General features: G+C 34.9%; 1 protein-coding gene across 3 annotated transcripts in view; it reads right to left on the reverse strand.

The window, feature by feature from the left end:
* Positions 1–23611, reverse strand: part of ANKRD46 (ankyrin repeat domain 46) — a 37165-nt gene extending 13554 nt beyond the window's left edge. The window contains exons 1-5 of one of the 3 annotated variants that reach the window (XM_051970929.1): positions 22991–23608; positions 17827–17895; positions 8517–8605; positions 5643–5740; positions 1209–1549 (exon numbers count right to left, since the gene is read on the reverse strand). In XM_051970929.1, the coding sequence (XP_051826889.1) occupies positions 1209–1519 (311 nt within the window). In that variant the 5' untranslated portion in view covers positions 1520–1549; positions 5643–5740; positions 8517–8605; positions 17827–17895; positions 22991–23608. Of the gene's footprint in view, positions 1–1208; positions 1550–5642; positions 5741–8516; positions 8606–17826; positions 17896–22990 lie in introns of all 3 variants that reach the window. The other 2 variants (XM_051970928.1, XM_051970930.1) reach the window with 2 other exon arrangements.
* Positions 23612–26561: the final 2950 nt, after the last annotated feature.

Genomic DNA, 26561 nt, shown 5'->3' on the forward strand with positions numbered 1-26561 from the left:
CCTTCATTAATAAGACAATTTGATATAGATTACACATGTGAAGTCATGCAAAACATATTCCCATATTAGTCATGTTATCAAAGAAAGCATTAAAAAAATAAAAGAAAGAAAAGAAAAAGTATGCTTCAATCTACATTCAGACTCCATCAGTTCTTTCTCTGGAGATGGATAGCAGAATTGTCTTGCATCACTGTATTGCTGAAAATTGCTAAAATCATTTATAGTTCTTCATTGTACAATATTGCTATTACTATACACAATGGTCTCCTGACTATGCTCACTTCACTGTGTATCAGTTCATTTAAGTCTTTTCAGGTTTTTCTGAGAACATCTTGCTTGACATTTCTTATATCACAGTAGCATTCGATCACAATCATATACCACAACTTCTTCAGCCATTCCCCAATTGATAAGCATCACCTTAATTTAGCACTAAAATAAATTTTTGTACATATAGGTTTTTTTACTTTTTTTTTTTATCTCTTTGAGATACAGATCTAGCAGTAGTATTACTTGACCCAAGAGTATGCATGGTTTTATAGCCTTTTTGGCATAGTTCCAAATTACTCTATATAATGGATGAATCAGTATAACACTTCACCAACAATGCACTAGTATCTCCAATTTCCTACACCCAACATTTGTCATTTTCCTTTTCTGTCATATTAGTCAATCTGATATATGTGGGGTAGTAGCTTAGACTTATTTTTATGTGAATTTTTCTAATCAATAGTGATTGATATCCATTTTGATTTCTTCATTTGAAAACTGCCTGTTTATATCTAGCGATCATTTATCTTTTGAGTAATGGTTCTTATTTCTATAAATTTGACTCCATTCTTTATATTTAAGAAATGAGGTTTTTATCAGAGAAACAATACTTTTTTCTTTCTTTTTTTTTTTTTAACTTATATATATTTCCTGCCACCCTATTGTCCTTGTTTATCTTACTCTTTCTATCTTTTCACCCTGTCCATTCTCAAAAATGTTTTGCTTCTGGCTTTTACCTCCCCCAATCTACCCTCCCTTCTATCAGCACCCCCTTCTATAACTCCTCACCCCATTCTCTTATGTCAATTGTCTCCTAATTTTATGTATGGTAAGCAAATTTCTATAGCCAAGGGAGTAGGCGTATTAGTCTTTGACCCAATTCCTAGAGGAGTAAGGTTAAAAAAAAAGAGGATCTTTAAAAGCATCAATGTACTTACCAAATGTCAATTTTGAGTCCATTAGAAACAAGGAATTGTATAGTATCCACGTGACCACAGAGGTGAAGGGCTGTGTTTCCTTGATAATCTGTGGCCAGGAGATCAGCACCAAATTTGTGCAACAATTGGCAGATGTCTACATTTCCTCGTGCGGCAGCAAGGTGAAGGCCTGTTCGGCCTCTGCTATCACGAATATTTGGGTCAAAGCCACTTTCTAATAACCTCTTGGAATAGTTAAAATCTCCATCAATACAAGCCTGCAGCAGAGGCACATTCGTTTGAGAAGAATCATTTACAAAAACATAGGACATTGCTCTGACTGTGTGGAGGTGATAGGTCACCTGCAATTAAAAATGAAGTATGTGAGACTTACAGAGCAGAACTAAATCAAAGCAGTCAAATGCTTTTGAAGTTCCATTCCTTCTCTCCTTCACTCGTTGTTTCTAATTTATTATCTTATGAATCAAAAGGATAGAAAACCAGTATAAATTTTTAGAACTTTAATAAAATAATATTTTCTTTTCATTATCTTCATATACTAAATTAAAACTACTCTGAAGGTCTGATTTCAGCCATCACCATGAAGACTGACTAAAAGGTGACAATTTTAAAGTAAGGCTCAAGATGGCAAATGTTTATGATTTGAAATTACATTAGAAATCTGCAAGAATGGGAAAGGACACCTTTAAAATTCAAAGAGCTATCTTGTAAGACTCCTTCATTCATGTAATAAAAATACTAACACTGAACAACAGATCTTATTTAATGGAATAAGAATCTAATGGGATTTCCTCTCATTTTATCTGCTCTTTATTTACATTTGAACTACTTTATATAATAAGAAGAGTGATTATCCCAAAGTTAAAGTGTAGTACTCAGACTGAAGGAATTTTTGGATTTCCTGTTAAAGCTGCTCACCCTTCATTCTTGAGAGTACCAATGATATCACAAGGATGACACCTAAATAAGACTCTTATTAGAACATGTTCTAATGACTTAAAATGGAAAAATATGAAATCTCAGAAAAGAAAACTGCAGAAAATAACTGGAGAACTGCCTTTTTAACTATCTTCATGTAATGGGCTGAGGCTTGAGTTGATGCACTGAGGTCCCAAGCATGTGAGGCTAAATAGTAAATCACAACCACCCTTCACCTCCAATTCACCTCGCTAGCTGGCTTCCTGTCGCAGCTGCCCATATTGCTATTGCAATCCTTCTTCACCTCTATTGAGAATAAAGATTGAAGATTTTTCCCTTAACCTGAATTCCTGACTCCAGCTGATTTTAAATACGCGGATACCACATCTTCAAATATAAAAAAGGAGCATAGGATTTTGAGCTTCCTGGAACCTACTTTAACAGTCTTGTTTTATAGTTGAGGAAACGGTGGTCTTTCTAAGCCATAAGGATCATGAATAACAGAGCTAGAATTCAAACACCTTCCACTATACCACTGCAAAACTTAGAAAAATAAGCTCTCCAATGAGAATTTTCTGGGAATCATTTTAAAATACAATTTAAGAAATTAGGTAAGATTTTTAAAAATGCATGTTTTCTGTTGGTATATGTCAATGAATAATTTAACAAGTTAATAAAATAAAAGTGTAAAATCTCAGTCATTGAGCTATTTTAAAAGAGAAAAAAAAAGATTTATCCATCTAGAATTGGTAGTATACATTTTTCCCCACAATTGGTGTATGGAAGAGAATTCTTGATGTTGTTTCCGACCCTACAATTTTTAACTGTAATTTTTTAAAACAAAATACATCAATAACTTGTGGGGAACATCTTCTTCCTAACACCTCTGATGAACATTAAGTGCTTTCAGCTAAGATTACATTTCTGGTACTTTGCAAACATGATTCCAAATAACATCATTAGATTGCATTCCTCAGCATGATCTCTTCTATTTTATTAAATCCAATGCTTTTTTATATCTTTGGTTATTTTTTCCATTCCAAAATTCTGTACAAGTAGTACCTGATGCCACTTAGAGTATGAAATAAGTGCAAGTTATACTGATCTGTTTATAAGTGGTGATTTAAATGATATATTTTATACTATACCAGGTTTATTTAAAAGATCAGAACTTTAGTTGTTTGTCCTTCAATCTGGAAAAGGATTGTGACATCAGGGAGGTGATGACATGATATGCAAGTAAGTTGAAGTTAAGTGAGGGAGAGCTGTGCAAAATTACCAGTCTTACTTTTTTCTCTGGAGCCATCTGAGTCCAGTGGCAAACTACTGATCAGAACTATTGGAAATGATCCTGGATGCAGTGGGAGACCTTGGCCTTTTTAAGCTATCTTTAACAGGTCTCAATTTGACTGAGACAATGCCCAATCAGTGATTAAGAGTAGGTAAGATATGAGGTGAAAATGACTCACTGTGGACCCAACTGGAACTGGTCAGCTGGGCAACATACCTCTTTTCTTTGTTCTTTCCCTTCGGAATCATACTCTTGCCTGTGAATGTTCTACCCAAAGGAATACAAAGTTTGATTGCTGAAATCTTCCAAAATATCTTGGAATTTATGGGTTAGGACCATACCTTAGAACTGTATATCACCCTGATCCCCACCGAATGACCAACAAAAAGTTCCAGGCCAAGTTCCACTTGATTATTATTTGGGTCTTAATTGTCTCAGAATGACTGTAATTAGCAATTGTTTCTGTTTTGTCAATATACTAGATAAAAAAGATCATTCTTTGCCTCAGTTCTTATCTAGCCTTAATCAGTGAATGGGCATTGCTTCAATTCTAAGAATTGAGAACCTTACGCTTAAATAAAAGGGCCAAGGTTTCCCACTGCATCCAGGACAATCTCCAGACATTCTGATCTATATCTTGCCACTAGACCCAAATGGTTCAGGAGGAGAAAGAGGCTGATAACTTTGCACAGTCCAAACTTAAATCCAATTCATTTGCATGTCACGGCATTCTTTCCCTAACATCGTGGTCTTTTTTGAGAAAAGACAAAAAAGACAAAAGACCAGATTATAACCAAAAGGAACAGGTTGCTCCTAAAAATTAGAATAAAAAAGCACTGGAAGGGACTATGGTCATCAATTGGATCCAATCTCTTCATTTGTACAGATGAGGAAACAAAGGCCTAAGGAGGTTATCTTCCCAAGGCACAGTGGAAATGCTGGCATCAGAGCCTAAAAGCCTTCTTGATTCTAGACTAGTACTCTTTCCAGTTTATCATGTTTAAAACCAAGGGGGAGGTGGGGGGGTGGGGGTGGGAGGATAAGGACATATGAGTGAGGCAGGGGAGGGTGCAGGGGGAGAGGGGGAGAGGAGAGGGGCAGGGAGAATGGGAGGAAATGAGAAGGGATGGGGAAAAGAATCTTAAGTATTAGGAAAATCTTAAGTATTAGGAATTTGATTTGATATCCTATTGCTTAAAAAAAAATCCCCTACCTATTGAAAATAAAATATTCAAGACTTTACTGTTCTATATTCTTTTTTTGTGAGCTGGTGAGAGAACTCTCTACTCTTTATCCCAATCTAATGCAATTTGACAGGTATTTACTGAATATCTATTTAGAAGATAATACACAGACAAAACAGTCAAAAAGCTGCACCTGCCCAGAAGGGTTTACCTTCTATAGCTGGGTTACAAATGCAAACAGTTAAGTGTGTACATGATAATATGAGGGCAAGAAAGAACTAACATCTAGGGGGATCTAACCATAGGAAGTGGTTACTGAATTAAGCCTTAAAGGAGAGTAGGAATTCTGAAATGAAGTAGCCAGTAGAGAAAACATTTGGGGCATAAAGGAGAATGCAAATAAAGGCAAGGTGGCTGGAGATGGAATGCAAAGTTTGGGTACAACAAGTAGAATAATGTAGCTAGAATGTAGTATATGGTGAAGGCGAATTCTGTGAAGTAAGCCAGAAGGATTGGTGTCAGACTCAAAGGCTTTAAAGGCTAAGCTGTCCTTATTTTCTCAGCTTCCCTCTCTACTCCAACATGAACTAAGCTGGAGCATAAAATAGACCCCAAACTATTCTTTTAAAAAAAAAAAAAAAAGGAATAAAACATAGATCATTGTCAGGTGTGTGTCTTAGGGAGGTAATATGTACTTGGGTAAAAGCATACCAAGAGTAGAAAAAGAAAAACAATTGGCATGTCTATTTGAAATTCAATAAGAATTCTTGTGGTTTACAGACTGGGAGCCTGCTGGCTGTTGGCTCACTTGAAAGAAAAAGCCTTTTTTTGGTCTGTGTTGTATCCAGAATAAGTGTATTTAAAACATATCATCTGTGTTTCTTTTTACACTTGAGACACTTCTAATTTCACTCCCAAGTCTAATAGACCCAAAGATAGGTAACAATTTTTCATCTCAGCTATGAAACTGAATAATTCCTAAAGTCACAATTTACTCAAAGTTTCAAGTATTAGAATAAGTCAACAATATAAAATACTCACTTGTACTTAAGAAAATTAGTTCTTTTAGTGGTCACTGTGTAGCCTGTATGAATTGTTAATGTTATTAATAAAACGTCCCGTAATATGCCAATCCAGATCTACAATAAAAAGACAACTCATTTAGAAGAAAAGTGTGGTCTGACAATGAATATGATATTCTATTAAGTCCAGGCATTTTGGTGAGGCCTACAGGAGATTTCCAAAAAGTGTAAGAATGAAACATGATATAGTTAGTACATAGATAACTGACATGCAGGAAAAGCACTAAAAAAAGGGGGACAGGAATTGGAAAGAGGAGTCAATAAAATGTTATTATATTATGCACAAATGGAAAAATGTTGACTAAAAGATGAATCAAAAATATGGGCCATTAGGAAAGTACAAGCAGTCCCCAATGTACATGTTCCAAAAGATCATCTGTTAAGTCAGTTGTTTGGCTCTCCAAATGCATTTTCCCATAGAAACAATGTCATAAATGGTGGTTAAGTTCCCAGATTGTTCCACAAAAGCCTATTAACCCATAATATAAGCAAAATACTTGCAATACTAATAATCAAATGCCAGAAAGCAAGAAAATCGATTTAAATAGTTTTTAAAATCTAGTCAAGTGCTTCAAATCAAGCTAGTGCTTAAAAATAGATGAAAGCCAAGTTTCACTTTTTTGCCATCTAACGTCAGATCTTTGCTTGTATCTTCAACCAAAGTTTCTTGCTTGAAACCTCTACTCCAAACCACTCTGTAATCCTATGATTGTCTGAATCTAGGTTTGAACTGTTTAACTCCAGTGATCACACCATTGATTGTCTGGGGGAAACTGTAGAAAGGGAGGTATCTCAGTTAACTCAATTTTTTCCCCCCTCTGGGGGTCAGGAAAGGGGAGAAGGTGGATCTGAATAGTAAAGGACTATATACTTCTATATATCTATATACATAGGGGTAAATTACATGGGATATATGGTTGGGCAGGTTTTGGCCCCAACAATTCCCCTGAAATTAAAAAAATATATATGTTCTGTTCCCTGAATTTTGTTTGTTCTTTGGTCTTGTGTCTTTTTCCCCCCATAGAGATAGAAATTAAGCATGTGTAGCTACATGATCTTCTGAGTAGATTCACATAGATGTCTTTCTATATATTAATTACTAATCAAAGACTGAATCAAGCAGCTTCCTTTCCCTAAGTGGTTTATTTAACTATAATCTCATTTTTAGACATGCTGAGATAGAACTGATTTGTATAAGCAGAGATGTCCTATAGAGGAAGTTGAAAATATGTGACTGGAATTGAGTTCCTTCATCTGTATGTATTATCATCAGCAGGTCAAAAAGTTATTACGTACTCTGCTTTTGACAGATAACTCTATAATATATCTGGATAATCAAAGTTCTTCATTAAAACTCTATCATATCACTATGCCAAACTTTCTGGATGATTGACCATATGCTATGGTAACAAAATCATTTATATTCATTATTTAATCTTAAATTAGATATTCTTTGTCATTTATCCTTATTGGTTACTGTGCTTCCTCATATGACAATATCCTCTTAATGTATAATGACACCACACACACACACACACACATACACACATTGTTTCTTTTCTGTTTGAATAAGAAAGCAAGACTTTTGATGAAGTAATTCATACTATTGTGATGAAAATAAAGAGACTATAGACAATAGTATAATTAGGTGGATTTAGAACTGTCTGAATAGTCAAACTTTAAAAGTTGTTAATGGCTCAATTTCTATGGGGCAAGAGGTGTCTGGCCCTGAGTTATTTATCATTTTTGCCAATGACCTAGATAAAGACTGAAGATTATGCTTATCAAATTTATTCACACAAAGCTGGGAAATATAGCTAACATACTAGATAAATCAAGAATAAAAAACTGCTTGACCTGTTTTGGCATGGGCTAAATCTAATGGATGTGAAATTCAAAAGGGTTACAAAACTAAAGTCTTATATTTGAGAAAATAAAAATTAATCTCACAATTATAAGACATGAAGACAAGAGTAAGACAGTAGGCATCCTGAAAAAAAAAGAGATGGAGCTTTTGTTGGAATACAAACCCAATATGACTTAAAAGTGTGATGTGGCAGCCTTAAAAAAGTTAATGATATCTCGGACTGTTTTGAGACATATAGCATCTAGTAACGGGGAAATGATGTTACCACATGACTGATGTTGTCAGTTCCTCTGGTATACTGTGTTCAATACTATGTACCACAGTTTAAGAAAGACAATAATAAGCAACAGCAACAAAAAAAAGGATTCAGAGAATCAGAATAGTAAAAAGCCTTGAGTTATAGGAAAATCAATTTTTTTAAAATGGGGCTGGTTAACCTGGAAAAAAGAAGACATGGGAAGGGGTAAAGGGAATTATAATTATCTTCAAGGACTGATGTGTGAAAAAAGTGTTCTGTTTGACTTCAAAGGGCAAAACGAGGAGCAATGAATGGGATTTGCAAAGAGGCAAACTGAGAGTTGTTATCAAGAAAAATTTCCTAACACTCAGATCTATTCAAAAGTTGAATGAATTGGCTCTAGAATTAACAGATTTTCCCACCCCAGAGATCTTCAAGCAGAGGCTGGATGATCTATTGCCTGATATATTACAGTAGGGATTTTTTTTTATATGGGTTGGACTAATTGGCTGCTGAGGTCCCTTCCAACTTTTAAATTTTGTGATAACATAATTAGTTATCATCATCACCAAACACTGGATCTAAAATTTGCAAAGCATTTTACATATATTATCTTTTACTTCTTTTTTTTTTAACTAACATTTTTACTAACAAGAATCTTATGAGGGAGATGCTACTATTATTGTCAATGTTAGGAAATTAAGGCTCAAAGTAATAAAATGACTTACCCAACATCACATAACTAGTGTTAGAGGTGAATTCTGAATCCAGGTTCTCCTGCCTCCAAGTCTGTGATCATGCTACTATATCAATGAACCTTGATATATAGGGGGAAAACAGAGAAGAGTAAAGTCTCAAGAAACAACAAGCAGTAAATTGGCATAGTCATTTTGGAAAGTAATTTAGAATTATACTGAATAAATTGCTGAACTGCAAACATTTGATTCCTAATAATTATTATTACTAGTCCTATAACAAAGGACATCAAAAAAAAAAAAAAGACCCATATCTACAAAAAATATTTATAACAGCTCTTTTTATGGTGGCAAAGAACTAGAAACAAAGAGGATCCTTATCAATGAATGAACATTATGGTAAATGAATGTAATGGAATATTATCATGTTGAAAGAAATGAAAAAAATAGATATGTACTACACCACTTAAGTGTCCTAAGAAATGAAAAATGAGACTTGATTTCAGAGAAACCTAGGAAGACTTGTATGTACTGATGCAAAGTCAAGGGAATAGAACTATCACTTTTTGATATAGTCAAAAGGGAGTATTTTTTGTATAACTATTCTTATTTGTTGGAAGAGTTTTATTTTTCTTTTCAGAGGAAGAAAGTAAAAATGCATGTTTCATAATTAAAAAAAAAAGAAATGACCACTGACAATAATAACAGAATTATATTTAAAACTGGAAAGGATGTTATAGAACTTCTGGCCCAATCCCTTCATTTTACAGATGAGAAAGCTGAGATTCAGAAAGGTAAAATGACTTCCCTCAAGTTATATAAGTATCTAGCAGAAGACCCTGCTTTGAAGCAGGTCATCTAATTTTAAAGCTAATGCTTTCTTTCCCCTGTATCTTACTGTTTCCCTTAAGATGGGAAGTAGAAAAAAGACTAAGAGACTGAGAAGTCAGTGAAAAGAAAGTGGGGAATAGAACTAGGATAGAACAGGGTCACAAAACAAAAGAAGAATCTGCTTTAAAAAATAGATACTGGTATAGAAGGGAGAATGAATATACATGCCAGAAAGCATCTATCTTATTTTTAGCATAGGAAAATCAGGGTTTTTGGCTCATTATACAGCATATACCCATAGACAGAGAAATATATAGTATAATGAGATAATTGATGTCACAGGATCATCAAAAGAATACAATGCCTTCTTATGGTTGATGTTTCAAACTATGGTGATTTGTATATCTGTATGTATGTATAGAATAAAAAATATATATTTATACTTTCATATGATTTCAATTGATGAGATAACAATACTACCAGCAAAATACCATTAAATATTATGTATAATTAACATTTCCAAATGTAGCTCATAATAGTGCTTTTATTTAAGCTGATCATTCCCAATGAATTTTCAAGAATGAATAATTAGATGCAATAAGAGCTCATTTTGCCAGAACAAGTCTCAAGAATTGAGATTTTTTGGTACCGAGAAAAATCCCTTCAGTATTTTTCAGTTTTTACTCATTGCAATTGCTTTATGATTTTATAATTGCTTTATAAATGTAGGCATTTAAAAACAAAACTACTCACAAATATTTGGCATCTTTTATTTTATAGAAAGTGACTAAATTTGGGGGATTTTTTTTGTTTTAGGGTTTTTTTTTTCTTTTACTACTTCTGAATAGATTTCACTATATAGAATATTTTTAGTCATCCTTTTCTACTAGGAGATCCATAAATATTAAACAAAGATTTTTTAGCAATATATGCTGCTTAAGAAATCATGAAGGTCACTGAATTTGTTTAAATAATTGGGATGAACCTATTACAGATTTCTTTCTTCTTGGGAAACTTTATTTATTTATTTATTTGAAGAATGTCAGCCTCTAAGCTACTGGTTTATCTAGGTTTTCTAATGAACTATTTTCCAGTCACACTAAGAGTAGATTTGTATGGTTTAATGATGCCACCCTGTGGCCTCCCAGTCTTCATGCTCAACGGCAGCAAACAGTATTTTACTAAATTGTAGTTCTGAGATCTCATCACTCCATCCAAAACAGATCACAACATATTTTCCCTTTTCAGTGACTTTTATCCATATAATTCTATAAATCCTTTATAAAGTACCCTCCCAAAGTGCTAAAAGGCCTTTCTCTAAATCTTCCCAAAAAACCCAGGAAATTGTTTTAAACCTTAGGAATGTCCTTCTACTATCCTGATTGTATCCTGATTTACATATATAATCAGTTTAACCAGAAGTTTAAAACAGCTGACAAAGGTAAAACTGTATTTTTTTCATAATCTACTCTAATATCAAAGTTAACTATTGCAGTTAACTTGCAAAAATACATTTCACTTTATTTAGCATTCACTTTTCACAAAACCTCTTTCTTTATACTTATAAATTATAAAACATTTTTAAAAATTCTAGTCCTGATTCACTTTATTTTTTTACATAATCTATAGTAGATTTTAAGTACAAAATCTGAATGTAAAAGTGAATTTGAAAAAATAATGATGCAGCTCAACTACATTTTCATTTAAATAATCTCAACTTAATCTGTTTTAGAAATAATGATTTATAAATTCCTAATATTATTTCAAAAGAAACTTGCTGTCTTCCTTGACTGATTAGGCAAAATGTTAACTTTTTACCTTAACTCAAATTATGTAATTTAATCTTACTGTGAAATTTTAATTGTTGAAGATTCTTATAAAAGTTATTTCAAAAATGTCTTGTAGGTCAGGTTTGAATAGTTACATTTCCTGATAGTAGGGAGGCTTGTGGATAGCTTGATTTCTGGAGTACTGAATTGTAATGGGATAAATTAATCATGCAGTAGCACTAAGTAAGTTTAGCACCAATATGGCAAGACTGGGAGACTGCCTAAATGGGAATGAACTGATCAACTCAGAAATGAAGCAAGTTAAAGCTCCTGTTCTGATCAGTCACGGGAACTGGTCCTGAGTGACCAATGCCCATCTAGTCCAAGTGAGATAAGGATACCTAATCTATAGAAAAAGATAAGGAAAAAAAAAGTTTTGTATTGGAAAGATGTTTAAGGATAAGAGGGGACTCTTCCAGTCTGGATATTTTTTTTCCTCCAGCAGATGAACGCTTTGATAATGATAAATATTTTAAAATGGCTTCTGTCAGACTTGTGTCTACAATGCAGAATGCAGTATTGATATATTTTCTTTAATAAATATAAAAATGAATCCAAATTAAATACAGGATAGTTGAGGAGGAAGAGTATTTGTAAGGGAGATCATGAAAGGCTTCGTGTAAAAGCTGGTTAAGTTTAGCTGTATCTTGGAAGAAATGGGAGATTTTATAAAAAGAGAGTGTATTCCACCTCTATTTTGTATATCTGTGTACTACATGTTTCCAATAAAACATGAATTCCTTAAGAACAAGGACTGTTTTTCTTTGAGAGGCCCAGAGAGCCCAAGGGACTTGTTTTATGATAGAGGTCACAAGTAGAAGAGAAAAAAAAAATTGAACTCAAATCCATCTTTACTTCAAAGCCAGTATTCTTTCCATTAAATCACACCGATCTGTTTTGAGCAATGAACCAGTGAGCCCCTGTATTATTTCTACACTGGTGTTATGTTGTAGAAGTTGACCAGGACCTTCTGCAGGCACTAGATTACTACAAGGAAAAAAAATGGCTAGTGGGAGCATGAGATGGAAAGGATCTGTACCCAAGTTTTAATAATACTGTCTGTTTAGCCCTCATTTATTATTTTCCACAAAAATCTTCCCAGTGAATAGGCGCAACTTTAATTGTTATCTATAATTGTTTGGAAGAATCTACAGAAATAAGTTTCATTTAGTATTTAATTCACAAAATTTCTAAGCCCTACTAGTTTCAAGGACTGCTATAGTTAATTTCTGAGTTTGTTTCAAATTTACAATACTGAGTTTGTTTCAGACTTACATTAGAAAACTAGCCTATAGTTCCAGATGATTTTTATTAGATATACAATACTACTGAAATATAAGATCATTAAAAAACCCCACAGAACTAAAAACTAATGAGTTGCTAGCATAGTTTTAAAAGAAGCCTATTAAGCCTATTTTAAGCAAATATAATTCTAATACTAAAATTATTCTTTAGTTATCATCATAGGATCATTGCCTGATAGTCTTCAAACAAAATATGACAAAAATGTCTCTAACCAAATAAATTAAAGATGGATTGTCTTCTCAGAACAACAGCTTACATTTTACATAGTGCTTTAAAGCTTACAAAGTGCTTTTCTTAAAATACTTTGAGGTAAATAATAAAAATATTATAATTATTCTTATTTTACAGCTCCAAAATTGGGGCTAACTTCTACTTTCAAGAAAACTACCAAGTGATTTATAATGTTTAATCCTTTCACATTTCAGAAATGCATCAAAAGAAATGAGAAAGTATTCAATATATTAAATGCAATTTATTTTGGTTCTCAAGATACCTGTTAATTTACCATAGAAATGGGTAACATTTCTTTCCCTATGAAAATCGTAACAATCTGATATTGTTCTGGTCCTTCAACCCACTTTACTGCTACTCAGCAAAAATGCATTAAGTGTGTTCCATGTGAAAGGCACTCCCTCAACTTGACCTTCATGCCTGGCTACTTTGACCATTTGAACTCCACTTTGAAATTTGTCATCCCTAGATACTGCTGTCCCTTCAAGCTTTTAAATTGAGAATTCTCCCTATAATAACTCCCATCATCTCTTTTTTCACTTGTCCTATTTCTTTTTTTTTTTATTATTAAAGCTTTTTTATTTTTCAAAACATATGCATGGACACATATGTTGTATCTAGGAAATACTAAGATATATTTAACATGTATAAGACTGCTTGCCATCTCAGGGAGGAGTCGAGGAAGGGGGAAAGTCAGAACAGAAGTGAGTGCTGTAAAAAAAAAAAAAAAATTACCCAGGCATGGGGTCTGTCAATAAAAAAGTTATAATTATTTAAAAAAAAAAAAAAAAGGAAGAAAGAAAACATATGCATGGGCAATTCTTCAATCTCCTATTTCTTTAAATCTTAAAATCACAAGATCTTATAAATTTTAAGTCCAATTTGTAACTGAATAAGAATTCTGATACAATAAATCATATTTCCTGTTTCCCTCAAAATAAGCTCTCTCTCCAAATTTCCCAAGCTGGCAATTGTACTTTTATTTTCCTGATTACCCAAATTTTGGGTCCTCACTTGACTATGCCCTCCCCCAACTTTGTTTCAACGACTAAGTTTTATCCATTTGTTCTTTTTTTTTTTTTTTTTTTTTATCCATTTGTTCTTAAGCCATGTATTCTTTTGTATTTGCTTTGGCATCACCTTAACTTTAGCTTTTAATATGTCATGCTGGGACTTCCTGATTTTTAACTGTTCTCTGTGCCTCTATTGTCCACCTCTTTCAATCTGCATTATAAAGACTCAATAGTTTAATTTCCATAGTACAGCAGCCTGCTTATAAAAAGGTACTCAAACATCCTTCTATTTTTGCAGATGTAGATGTGAATTCTACATCATACTTGCTTTCCTCTAAATTGCTGAATGGTTTATTACATAATCTTTCTAGGCTCTCTTATCTGTAAAATGCAGATAATACTTGTCCTATGTGCTTTAATCTTTTAAGGCAAAAAAAAAAAAAAATGTTGAAATACTTAAATTTTGAAATGCTACAAAGTTGTAAATTATTATTATTTGCTCTTTTTCTCATACTCTGTATTATAGCAATCTCATATTATTCATTTGCTGGAATAATTAAGACAACTTATTTAACCAGATTGACAGTTATGATTATGATACCATACTGTTCACTATAGTTATGAACTTTATTTTCCTTAATAATTGTCCTCTCCTTTCACACCATATTTTTACTATACAACAGAAAAGGTAAACTATTTGAGTTTGGGTCCTGGTCCCCAATTATTCTTGGATTATTTTCATATATATATCTATGATTCTCAATCCAATTTACTAAGCATTCTTCAAAAATTATATAGTAATCAGTATCAAAAATAATTAGAACCTGGGATAAAAGGTGATTATTACTAACTCCACTGACTACTTACATGAGAATCCTATTATGAAAAAAGCCCTGGATGTGAAGTCAAAAGACTTCAAATCTCCAGCTTTGCTACTTATTACTCACATGACTTTGGAGAAATCACATAATTTCTTGATTTTAGTTTCTTCATCTGTAAAATTAAAGGTTTGAATTTTACGATCTCTAAACTCTTTTCTAGCTCTACAAAGCTTTTTGCTTAAGTTCCTACTTCTGATGAGCTCTAGACACTTTCTGGCTGCTGTATCAATATACTTTCTAAAATGTGTTTCCCAGAAATGAACACAATACTATTTAAAATGTACTGTTTACTTCAAGGTATCATATTTTAGGATGGACATTGATATGTCAAGAAAATCCAGGAGAAGGCAACTAGAAAGATAAAGGACTGGCTGAAAAAACTTCTTCAAGTATATGAAAGACTATCATATGTTCTGTTTGGCATCAAAGAGCAGAAGTAGAAGTGATGTATAAAAGTTGCAAATTTAGGCTTCATGAAAGAGAAAACCTCTTATCAGATATATCCCAAAATAAAATGAGACACCTTTAAAAGATTTTTAAAAGGTAGGCAACAAGTATTTATAAAGTCCTTACTTATTGAATTCAAATAAAAAGATATTCCTTGCTCTCAAGAAGCTTACATTCTAATTGAGGAAAGACACAAAAAGGAGATTGAAAAGAAGAGAAGGAACATTGGGAAGAGAAATGGTGAAATTTGGAAGCAAGGAGAGGTAAGAGAAGCGGAAAAGAATATGCATTTATACAGAGCTTGGCATGTGCAAGGCTCTGTGCTAATTATCTCAGCTGATCTTCATAACTACCTTTTGGCAAGTTGTTATTAAACAGTTATAGACAGTTAAGGAAACTGAGGCAAACAATGGTTAAGTGACTTAAGAGGTTACACAGCTAGTAAATATCTGAAGCTGTATTTTATTAGTCTTCATAACTCCAATGTTCTATTCATTACTGCACCACCTAGTTGCCCATTCAAACCAGAAACAGAGCCAAGAAGGGAATGAAAAATAGCCTGGCCTGAGCCCCTCCTTAAATTGTAAGTCTCAGGAGGAACTGGACAATGCAAAGGCGGGATAATTGTCAAGTATGTTGGTGTTTTTTGGGGGTAGCAGTTGGACTAGATAAATATAAAGGTTCCTTCCAACTCTGAAAGTATGTGAACCCGCTTTCTCTAGCTGTTATCCAAAACTCTAAGAAAAGTTTTTAAGAACGTTATCTCTTCTCCACAGCTCTTGTCATTTCACTCTCTCTCAGGAATATCTTTAAACCCGTTCTCAAAAGGGATAAATATACTTAAGCTGCAAATAACTTACAAGTACTCTTGCCCAGCTATCAAAAGGTCATTGAATCTTTATTGATATATTGGTGTAATAATATATAATGCTCCTCTTTCTTATATAGAGTTGAGTCTATTAATTATTAATGAAAAATGTTTTGATTTCTATGTCCATTAAGCTATACAGAACAAAGGAGAGAGGGAGCCTATCCCTCCTCAATGACCTAGGGATTTTGTGCCTGTCATGGGCCTAATATGAAATTAGCATGAATTGCATATCTCAGGAATAGGAGTTCTTTGAAAGCTAACATCAATCACCGCTGCAACAATCAGGAGCAGCTGATAGACACCACTTTTTTTTGTTTTTTGCTGAGGCAACTGGAGTTAAATGATTTGCCCAGAGTCACACACCCAGGAAGTGTTATGCATCTGAGACTAGATTTGAAGTCAAATCCTCCTGACTTTCGGCAGGGACTTTATCCACTACACCAACTAGCTGCCCCTTGATAGACACCTCTTACAGTAGTAGGAGGGATGTGGGAGAAGGGAAAGAAGGGCACCAAGAAAGAGACAAAAAAATGAAGCAGATTAAGTCAAATAAAGATCATTATTTTACATGGTACTGTACACATTATGTCACACTTTTTTGCATTTTTATGCAAAAATCTTGCAGCCTACTTCAGAGTACAGGAAGCTGAGGTTTCAAGTTGATTACTTGAATGTATTCTATATTTGTCCCACAGGACTTGAATATACTCCTTTTTCATCTCCACCTCAAAGAATCCAACTCTGCCTTCAAGATCCAGCTCAATACCACCTTCAAACAAAACTTTTCCTGATTAGTCACTCCTCCTCCCCCAAATCACTAGTGACCTAGTGTTTCCTATTTGTATTTAACTGCTCTGTATTCTCTTTATATTTATTCTATATATGTGTGTATACATATTCCTTAAAAATAGACATTGTTCCATTTTTTTTTTTTTTTTGTCTTTTATATCCCAAATACCATGCTTAGTGCAGTGTTTCACCCACTGGGGATTGACTGAATGAAACTGCCAGAGAACTCAAATTCTGAGTTCTCTCAGAATAGAACTCAAGGCTTACTTGGGGTCACATAATCAGTATCAGACATGAAACCCAGATTTTCCTGACCTCCTAAGATTAGAAGGAAGAAGGAATCTAGTGAAATAAATCTACTGGAAAATACAAATTTCACCTTCAGAAAAAGAACTGAGAAAATCTGAATACAGAGAGAAGCATGCTTTTTAAAAACTCTATTTTTCTTGTTCGTTTTGGTTTGTGTTCCCTTTTGTAATATGGTTATTTAGAAATACATTTTATATGACTATACATGCATAATCTGTAAAGAAATGCTAAAAATGAATGTTAAAATTCTTTTTTACGTATAATTGAGAAAAAATAACATTCTTTAAAAAAGAAAAAGTACAAGTTACCTGGAAAAAAATAATTGTCCTTTTGTAGTTGCTTTAGATTTAAAAAAATTTTTAAATACTTCAACAGGGAAACTGCATTTGTAATCCTTGACAGTGGAAAAGTAGAAATGGCAGCAGAAAACCTTATATATTTCATTCTTCCAAAAGTATTTCAATTGTTTTTCATAGACTCAGATGTTAAATTCTGTTTCCATCTATTGGATTAGCAATAGGGATGACTCAGAAAAACCTAAGAATATTGAGAAGCCACTGAGTACAATAAGAAAAATGAGTAGAGGAGTGCTGTTCTACTCAACTTCTCCTTAATTTTGCCTCCTTTGGATTTATAAAATGGTACATATGAAAAGAGAGAGCCTCTCTGCTGAATAAATATGTATTCCCTAGAGATCCCTTCAGAGAAAACAAAAGCAAGAATTAACATTTTCTATAACTTCTTACCTCAAGATATACATTTAAGGGATTATTTTCTGTATTTAGGAAAAGTTTTGTTGTTATTTTTAAAGGATTTAAGATTAAAGAGTCTCCTTACCAGTTTTCCAATATACATGCTTAGTATGACCAAAAGTAACTGAAGACATGTGAATACACTATGTGGCACCTATAAAAATAATTTTAATACATTTCATCACAACTGTTCTGCAATTGGAAAAATAAAAGCACAACAAACTATATGGTTTCAAATGTTCTAATATCCCAAAGATTTCAAAAACCAATTTTTTTGAAAGACATAAATCTGCAAAATATAAAAACATTTCATAATTAAAAGAGCATATGCCAAAGAGCATATTTCTAACCTCTGAAAGGTGGTACCAAATTGGCAATCCTTATACTTCTGGCACAATGGCAGGGGATGGAGTGAGGTGCTGATTATTCATTGACACTCAGTGGGAGAGAGGAGCACGGAACATAATGATTCTTGCAAGCAGCACAAAAGAGTGTAGTAGCAATGATAGATTCATGTGAAACTTAGCCCATATATACTGGTTGCTGGTTCTCTGAAAGATCTTAAGAGAATGAACGAGGAAGGACTGGAGGAGGACAAATTCAATTTCGCAAACATTTATTAAGTAGCAACTATGGTTCAGGCACCGTGATAAATATCTGGGAATACAACACAGTATAAAACAAGACCTGCCCTCAAGGAGTTTACATTCAATGAGGGTAAACTTCTTGCAGATAGAAAATTAAATACAAAATATATAAAAATTAATTTTCCAGGGGGAGGCATTAGCAGCTAGAAAGAAAAGATTTCATGTAGGATGTGGTACTCAGACTGAGCTTTAAAAAAAAGATAGTGATTCTATATGGCACAAATAAGAAACCAGGAAATGCAGGGATGTCAAAAGTTTTTTGTTTGACTCTCAGCTTTGATATTCTAGTTGTAATATTCTGGGCCAATTACTTAATCTTTCAAAGCCTATTTCTTCATGTGTAAGACAGAAATTAATTCTTATATTACAGACATCTTAAAGAATAATTGGGCAAAAAATTCTTCATAAATTGTAAAGCACTATTAAACATAATCTTATTATTTCTTTTATGACTTTTTATTATTAGATGAAATTATGAGTCTGAATTCACAGAAATTGTAAAGGGATGAGTCAATTAGGCAGATTCTCTTCAGTCAAACTCCTACTTTCCTTCAAAGAAGTCAAGACTGGTCTGTCATCAAAAATCAGGCAGGTAACATATCCAACATATAAAGGACTGCTTGCCATCTAGGGGAGGGGGTGGAGGGAGGGAGGGAAAAAAAAATCGGAACAGAAACGAGTGTCAATATAAAGTAATTATTAAATTAAAAAAAAAAAAAATCAGGCAGGTACCTAGTCAAGAAATACCGGAAGCAGAGAAGGTGATTTCAGAAAACAGACTTGAAGCTTTGTTAGACACAAAAAATTTTTAAAACCAAGGTAACACCAATTGTTTCTTATATATACTTTTATACTATCTGCCATTTCCAAATCATGGGCAGCTCAGGAGTTTCAGGGCGGAAGAACTTGGAAGAATCTAACTGTTGTGAGATGCATGGAGTTAGAGATAAAGATAGATCTTGACAAAGAGATGGTACCAAAAACTTGATTATAAGATTACTTAGGATAAGACTCAAATGTCAATAATTTGCTAGAGATATAATCAGTTTAGTTTTTTTGAATGACAGAGAGTACTTGGAAGTTTTCTTTCTAGGCTGGAGAAGAGTTGCTAAAAACATTGTCTAAAATCACTTCTGGGGGAACGATCATTACAGGTGTGGGAATTAGGTTGAAATTAACCACAGCATTCAGATAGCCAGAGCTTCCACTGACCCAAACTTAACTTAATTAGTTATCTGTATACCTGAGTAGTTTGAAATGAAGTTTAGAACTGGAAAGAATTAGAGATATGCAGATCAGCATTTCTCAAACTGGGTTCCATTTGAAATGAATGAGGTTTCCTTCATAAATTTGATATTAGCAATATAAGTACTGAATTTAAAATAATGTATTAAAATGTCTGATATATGAAGCAATTTCAGAATGAAAATAGGCTTCATTTTCCCTGTTTTGCTTTAAGGTTTCCCTGATTCCAACTTCTTTTATCTTAGAGGTGTTCAAAACCTTCATATTCAATCATTAAACAAACAGGTATTATATGCCAGGTACTATGCTGAGCATTAGGGATACAAAGGGATACAAAGAATGAAAGAAACCTTACTCTAAAAGGAACCTACCTTCTATCAGGGGAGAGAATAATTAAGTAACCACATACATAATACAGAGAAGTTAAACACCACATAGTTTGGGAAAGACAGCATTAACAATTAAGAGGAATCAGGAAAGGCTTCATGTAGAAAGCAGCTTTAGTTGAATCTCAAAAGGAGAGGAATTCTCTGAGCTAATGGTGAAAAGAAAGTGAACACAAGGAATGGGGGACTGCCAGTGCAATGGCATGAAGGGAGATGGAGTATCTTACCTGAGGAACAGAGAAAAGTCCAATTTGGCTGGATTGCAGAGTACACAGTCAGTATATTCTGACTGATGATATGAAATGAAATTGAAAAGATAGCTAAAGAGAGGAGGTTATATTTTTATCCTCAGGAGAATTTTTAACCTGAGATTTGTGAACTTTTAAAATATATTTTGATAACCGCATTTTAATATAATTAACTTTCTTTGTAATCCTATGAATTTTATAGGTTTAAAAACACTAATCTCAAAAAATATCTAGATTTCACTAGACTGCCAAAGGTGCCCATAAAAACAAAAAAAGGTTTAGAACTAGTAGTCATCTGGATCTGCTCCAAAGGAAAATGTCTTTGGCAGCCAAGATGGAATGTAGGGGAGTAAAATATGAGGCAGCAAGACAGCTGTCTAGGCAGGGTTTGGATTAAAATGGTCATTCATAACTGAGTAGAGATAAGATTCCTGATGTGAGAAACATTTTGTAAGCAGAAATGGAAAGATATGCCAACTTAGTGTATATGTGGGGTGAAGAAGACCGAGAAAACACTGAGGACTCTTAGAAGAATGCTGATGCATTTAATGGCACAGAGAAATATGGAAGCGGGTTGTTTTTAGGGGAAAGGACATGACTGAACAATGGAATAATAATACCACCTAAGGGGGATCAAGGAAAGTCTCAAGGAGATAACATCTGAGCTGAGCCTTGAATTGGATTCTTAAAGGCCAAAACATAAATGAGGAAGAAACATATTCAAGGCATGAGAAACATCTGTGAACTTATAGACATGCATGGTGGAATACTAAGTTCTAAGAACAGAAAACAGGACATTTGGCTAGAACACAGAGTAATGGGGAATAATGTGAAGCTGAAAAAGTAGGTTAGAACCATAATATAGAGAGCATGAAATGCTAGACTTAGTACTTCACATTTTATTTTTGAAGCAAAAGGGAGTAGGAGTAATCCACAAGTGTCCTTTTCCTATCCAGATATTTCATTTTATGGTCAGAGCTGTGCCTGAAGAAGATTTAAGCAGTTTTGTTGAGAATCAATTGGAGAAGGCTAAGATTGGAGGTTTAGAGGGTTATCACAACAATACCAGGAAGATAAGTTGAGGGACTGAACTAAGGTTAATGGCCACATGAAAGGTCAGGAAAGAGAATGAAGATATTGTGAAAGCAAAAGCAATAGAACTTATCGACAGGTTAGATGTGGGATGAAAGAGAGAGGGAAAAATCAATGACTGGACTCTAAACCTGGCTAATTAAAAGAACAGTGGTACCCTGAATATAAACAAGGGAAGTCTGAAGCAGGATAATGTTTAAGACCGAAGATAAATCTGGTTTAGGCCATACTAAATTTGGAAAAGGACAGTGAGGTGGTACAATGCAGAGTGCCAACCTCAGAAACTTACTAGTTGCGTGATCCTGCTTACCTCAGTTTCCTCAATTGTAAAATGAGCTGGAGAAGGAAATGGCAAACCACTTCAGTATCTTTGCCAAGAAAACTTCTTTGGGGTCACGAAGAGTTATATACAACTGACCAACAATAAACAACAACAGTTTGGAATGCTGACAGGACATCCAAGCACACAGATAATGCAAGGCTAGAGTTGTGATGAGATTTATTTTTATAGTTATATGGACATGGAACATACTTGAACACATAGGAATTGATGATATCACTAAGAGAGAAAATGTAGAAAGAGAAGAGGGCTCAGGACAGAGCCTTATGGATATGCAGCCCGAGATAACTGATAGGAAACAATTCAGGAAAAAAAAAAAAAAAAAAGGAAAGAAAATGAGCTATTATAAAGTGGGAGAATAAAGAAAGAATGATATTCGGGGAGACAAGATAGGAACAAGTATCCAGGAGGAGAGAATAGTAAAAAGAGTTATAAGTTGCAGAAAGGTCAGGAAGTATGAATACTGAGAAAAGACTATTAGATGTAGGAATTAAGACTATTGGTGGTCTTTTGAGGGAACAGCTGCCGAAGAGTGGAGGAAGAAAACAGCTAATCTATTTGGGGGAGAGAGGGGAAATGAGTGGTGAGATCAAGGAGGCACTGACTGTAATTACATATCAGACATAAGGGAGAGGAATTTACCTGTTTTTTTTTAGCAAAAGCAAAACCACACACAAGCTTCCCTTCCTGGGAAGTTATTGGACCTCTGTTTCTGTAATTGGAAAGCCTACGTAAATTACTTAAAAATAAATAATACAGAGAAATCCACAAGTTTCTTTTCCTGACCAGTTATTTCGTGAAAAATCTCTTTAGCTGTCATTTATTTCTAGACTTGTAGCTATCTCAGGATTTATTAATCCACCCACGCTGCTATTCCAAAGATCGCTCGATGTCTGTTTCATCCCTCTCCCCAGTCTGCAGTTAGAGATGCTCCCGTCTCCCAAAGAGGGGGAGTAAGGAGGGAGGGGAGATGGTCCTCGGAATGGCTACGTTGAGGAGGCCGAGGCCCCCTTCCCCCAGGCCCACAATAGGCTCCACCACACATTCGGTGGGGATGGGGGTGGGGGTGGGGGTGGGTCTGGAGTAGGAATGCCCGAGCGGGGATCCGCTGGGGCCCAGGTTGGGCAGGGCGGTGGTCACGCTGGGGGTGGGGGGACAAACTGACTGACGGACCGAACAGGGAATGAAGGGCTGGGCCGGCGCCGGCCTCAGAGTGCCCTCCGCGCCGTCCCGCTCCCACGGGAGAGGAAAAGGCAGAGACCATGATCCCGGGCCCGGACCTGGCTGGTACCTTTAACTCCGCCGAGCAGCGGCAGCAGCGTCCCCGCTTCCCCGAGCCAGGCCCATCTCTCTGCGGCGGCTGCACAGCGACTGACAGGCGGAGGGAGGGAGGGAGACCGGGAGGTAGGCGGGCACGGAAGGAGGCAGAGCGCGCAGGCGCAGGCGCCGCGGCGCTCTGGGATAAGGGGAGGGGAAGCTGCTCCCTCAGCGGCATCGGCGGCCACGGAGCCGACCTCCCCCTAGAGGCCGGCGGCTCTCATTGCGCCGCTTGGGGCACCTCTCCTAGGCCCCGCCCCGAATTGGGAAAGGAAGACAATCAACTCGAATCTTAAGCTTTAATAGCGCTTACTACGAGCCAAACCTTCAGCCTCTTAGTGCCTTCACTCAAAGACTACCTGACCTTTTTTTTTTTTTTTGCTTGCTGAAACCCCTCATTAGATTGAGCTCTTTGAGAGCAGGAACTTTGTTTTTCCTTTTTCGTTCCTGGTGCTTTGCACTGTTTGACATAAGTCGGAGCTTAATTGTTGTGGAAAGTCCCCAGTCTCACTTAAATGCTATTTGACTGACACCTGACTGCTCTAGCCTACACTAAGAGAGCGTGAGACTCTAAGAAGAGACCTCTCTCTCCCTTTTTTTTAAAACTAAAGCTTTTTATTTTCAAAACATGCATAGATAATTTTCAACATTCACCCTTACAAAACCTTGTGTTCCAATTTTTTCCCTCCCTCCTCCCCACCCCCTCCCCAAGACGGTAAGTAATCAATATATGTTAAACATGTGCAATTCTTCTATACATATTTCCACAAGTAACACGCTGCACAAGAAAAATCAGATCTAAAAGGAAAAAAGATGAGAAAGAAGACAAAATGCAAGCAAACAAAAAAAAGTCAGAAAACTACTCACACTGAGTCTCCACAATCCCTTCCTCTCTGCGTGCAAATGGCTCAAAGAAGACTTCTCTAGCCAGAAACACACACACACACACACACACACACACACACACACATTTTTAATTTTAATTAAATTTATTTTAGTTGTAAGTAATTAAACTTCAGCAGCACCAGGGAGGGGTCCAGGTGTGTGAAGGGATGGAAGAGGCTCTATTAAAGTAGAAGAGAAACTGATCAATAATTTAGTATTTTAGAGAGTAGCTTGGAGGCACTGTATGTTGTATGTATGCCCATTCTATTTGTTTTAGCCCGGAACTCTGGGATGAGCTTTCTAGCTCTTGACAAATGGTTGATTGTTGTCCTTCCTTCTGCAAGAAGACCAAAAGAATGTTACTATGTTGGAGTCAAGATACAATGTGTCCAACTGTGACTGATCAGACTGATAACATTTTGGGAGGCTCTACCACAGGTTGGCACAAATAGTCCATCTGGAGATTTGCAGTGGAGATGTCTCTAAATTTAATGTCTCATGTTTCTTTTGAGATGCTGCGATTCTGCTTTGGTCGTAGAGCACACACAGCCCCTTCTTTGATATGGGCATGCCATGCTGTGCCAGTGTCTTCCACGCCTCACAAGTGATTCCAGACTGCTCCAGAGAGACATACAATCTTTGTATTGATTCTGGCCTTCATACCAGTGTTTGTCTTGTGTGCGTTCTCAGTAAAATCGTCATTACACGAATTTTTGGCATTGAAACAATGTGCTCAGCCCATTGGAGTTGTGCTTTCTGCAGTACAGTTTGAATGTTTGGCAGTTTAACCAGAGAAGGGACCTCAATGCCCAGTACCTTAACTTGCCAGGTGATCTTCAAAATCTTCCCAAGACAATTCAAATGGAAGCCATTCATCCCTGCATGGATGTAGAAGTTATAGGTTCTGCTACTGATTACCTATGTAACCCACAGCAAGTCATTTAAACATTTGGCCTCAGTTTCCTCATCTATAAAATGGAGTGTGTGTGTCTAAATAACTCGTAAGGTCCTTTCCATCTCTAAATCCTGTAATATCAACCTAAAAATAGATCTCAGAGAAAAATTTATTCAGTAAGATAAAATATTACTCATGATATACAATAACTCACATACAATGGTTTTGATGAGGATAGATTTCCAGGTTAAATCTTATTCTTCTCCCAGGGAGCTTTCCTGCCTTTGAATTCCTATCATAATTTCCAGCCCAAAGGAATTATTTGTAGCTTTGTGTTATTATATGTTTTTCATGTATATGCTCTCTCTCCCTAACCTTCATATAAACTCCCTGAGGGCAGGGACTGTGTTTTTGTATCTTCAGCCCCCTAAAAAGTGTCTTGCAAAATAAATGTATAATGGTGATTATACAATTCAATTCAAACAAATTTGGCAAACTTTTATGAAGCAACTATTGAAGGCAAAATACAAAATTAGTAGAAGGGAAAAATAGAGACCCTAAAATTTTCCATAAATCCTCATTGAAGAAGATTTGGTAAAGAAGATTTTAAAAAAGGATAGAAAGTTGTGATATTGCTCATGCTTCAGTTGTGTTGGCCACATACCTACCTTTCTTTTCACATTGTAGTTTGAAGCTCTATTGCCTCAGTTTAGAGTTTAGCTATATTCAGCAAAAAATAAAATCCATGACCATAATCTTCATATGGACTATTTGTGACAATCACATGCTCCCTGCCTCACAATGGAATGGTAAGGCTCAAATGAGAATGTACAGAAAGAGCTTTGTAATCTTTTTTGTGTCATGGACTCTTCTGGTAACTTATGGACTCCTCAGAATAGTGTTTTTTAAATGCAGAAAAGAAAATGAATAAAAGGATGATAAGAGGAACCAATTATATTGAAATAAAGTTATCAACAATATTAAAAACCAAATTTCAAAGAGCCCAGATTAAGAACTCCTATAAAGTGACGTGTGAATATATTTGTAGATATATGTATATGTTTCACATACAAATTTGTGTCTATATATAAATATATATATATATATATATATAAAATACACGATGCCCCCCCTCAAGTTTTAGTGCTGTTTTTAGCTACTAAAGCTTAAAACTATCAGTTATTAAACTATAAGCTATTATTAAATTATAAGTTATCAAAATTTAGAACTACATTAAAACCTTGTAAGTGTCCTGTATTTGCATATTCATATTATGTCTTTTATGATTATGATTAAAAGTTGTTACAAACAATTTTCATGTTTCTTTCTGAATATAGCAATTGTACCTATAATACTTCTTGGTCATATCTATAGAATATATTTTCTAGTACTTATCTATAAAATGAGAAGGGTTGAACAAGATGAGCTCTATACTCCTTTCAGGTTACAAATACAAGGGTCTTGTCATCCATCATGTTCATTTCCATGGTTCTTAACTTGTTCTAAGAGGTGATGGCATATTTTAAACTTTAAGACCTTCAGATATAATTCAATTAAATGAACATTTATGAACTACTATATCCTATAAAGTTATAGCTTAGCTCTTATCTCCTGCTGAGGCCAGTTATTAGCACTTAAAGTTATTTTTCATCTACTTTGTATTTATTTAATAGGGATCATATTGCTTTCTCTCCATTAAAATGTAAATTCCTTGTGGGTAGGAACTTTTTTCTCATTGTCTCCCTTTTTCTCCCTCTATCTCCCT

Source organism: Antechinus flavipes, chromosome 1 (assembly GCF_016432865.1).
Source record: "Antechinus flavipes isolate AdamAnt ecotype Samford, QLD, Australia chromosome 1, AdamAnt_v2, whole genome shotgun sequence".
NCBI lineage: Eukaryota > Metazoa > Chordata > Mammalia > Dasyuromorphia > Dasyuridae > Antechinus > Antechinus flavipes.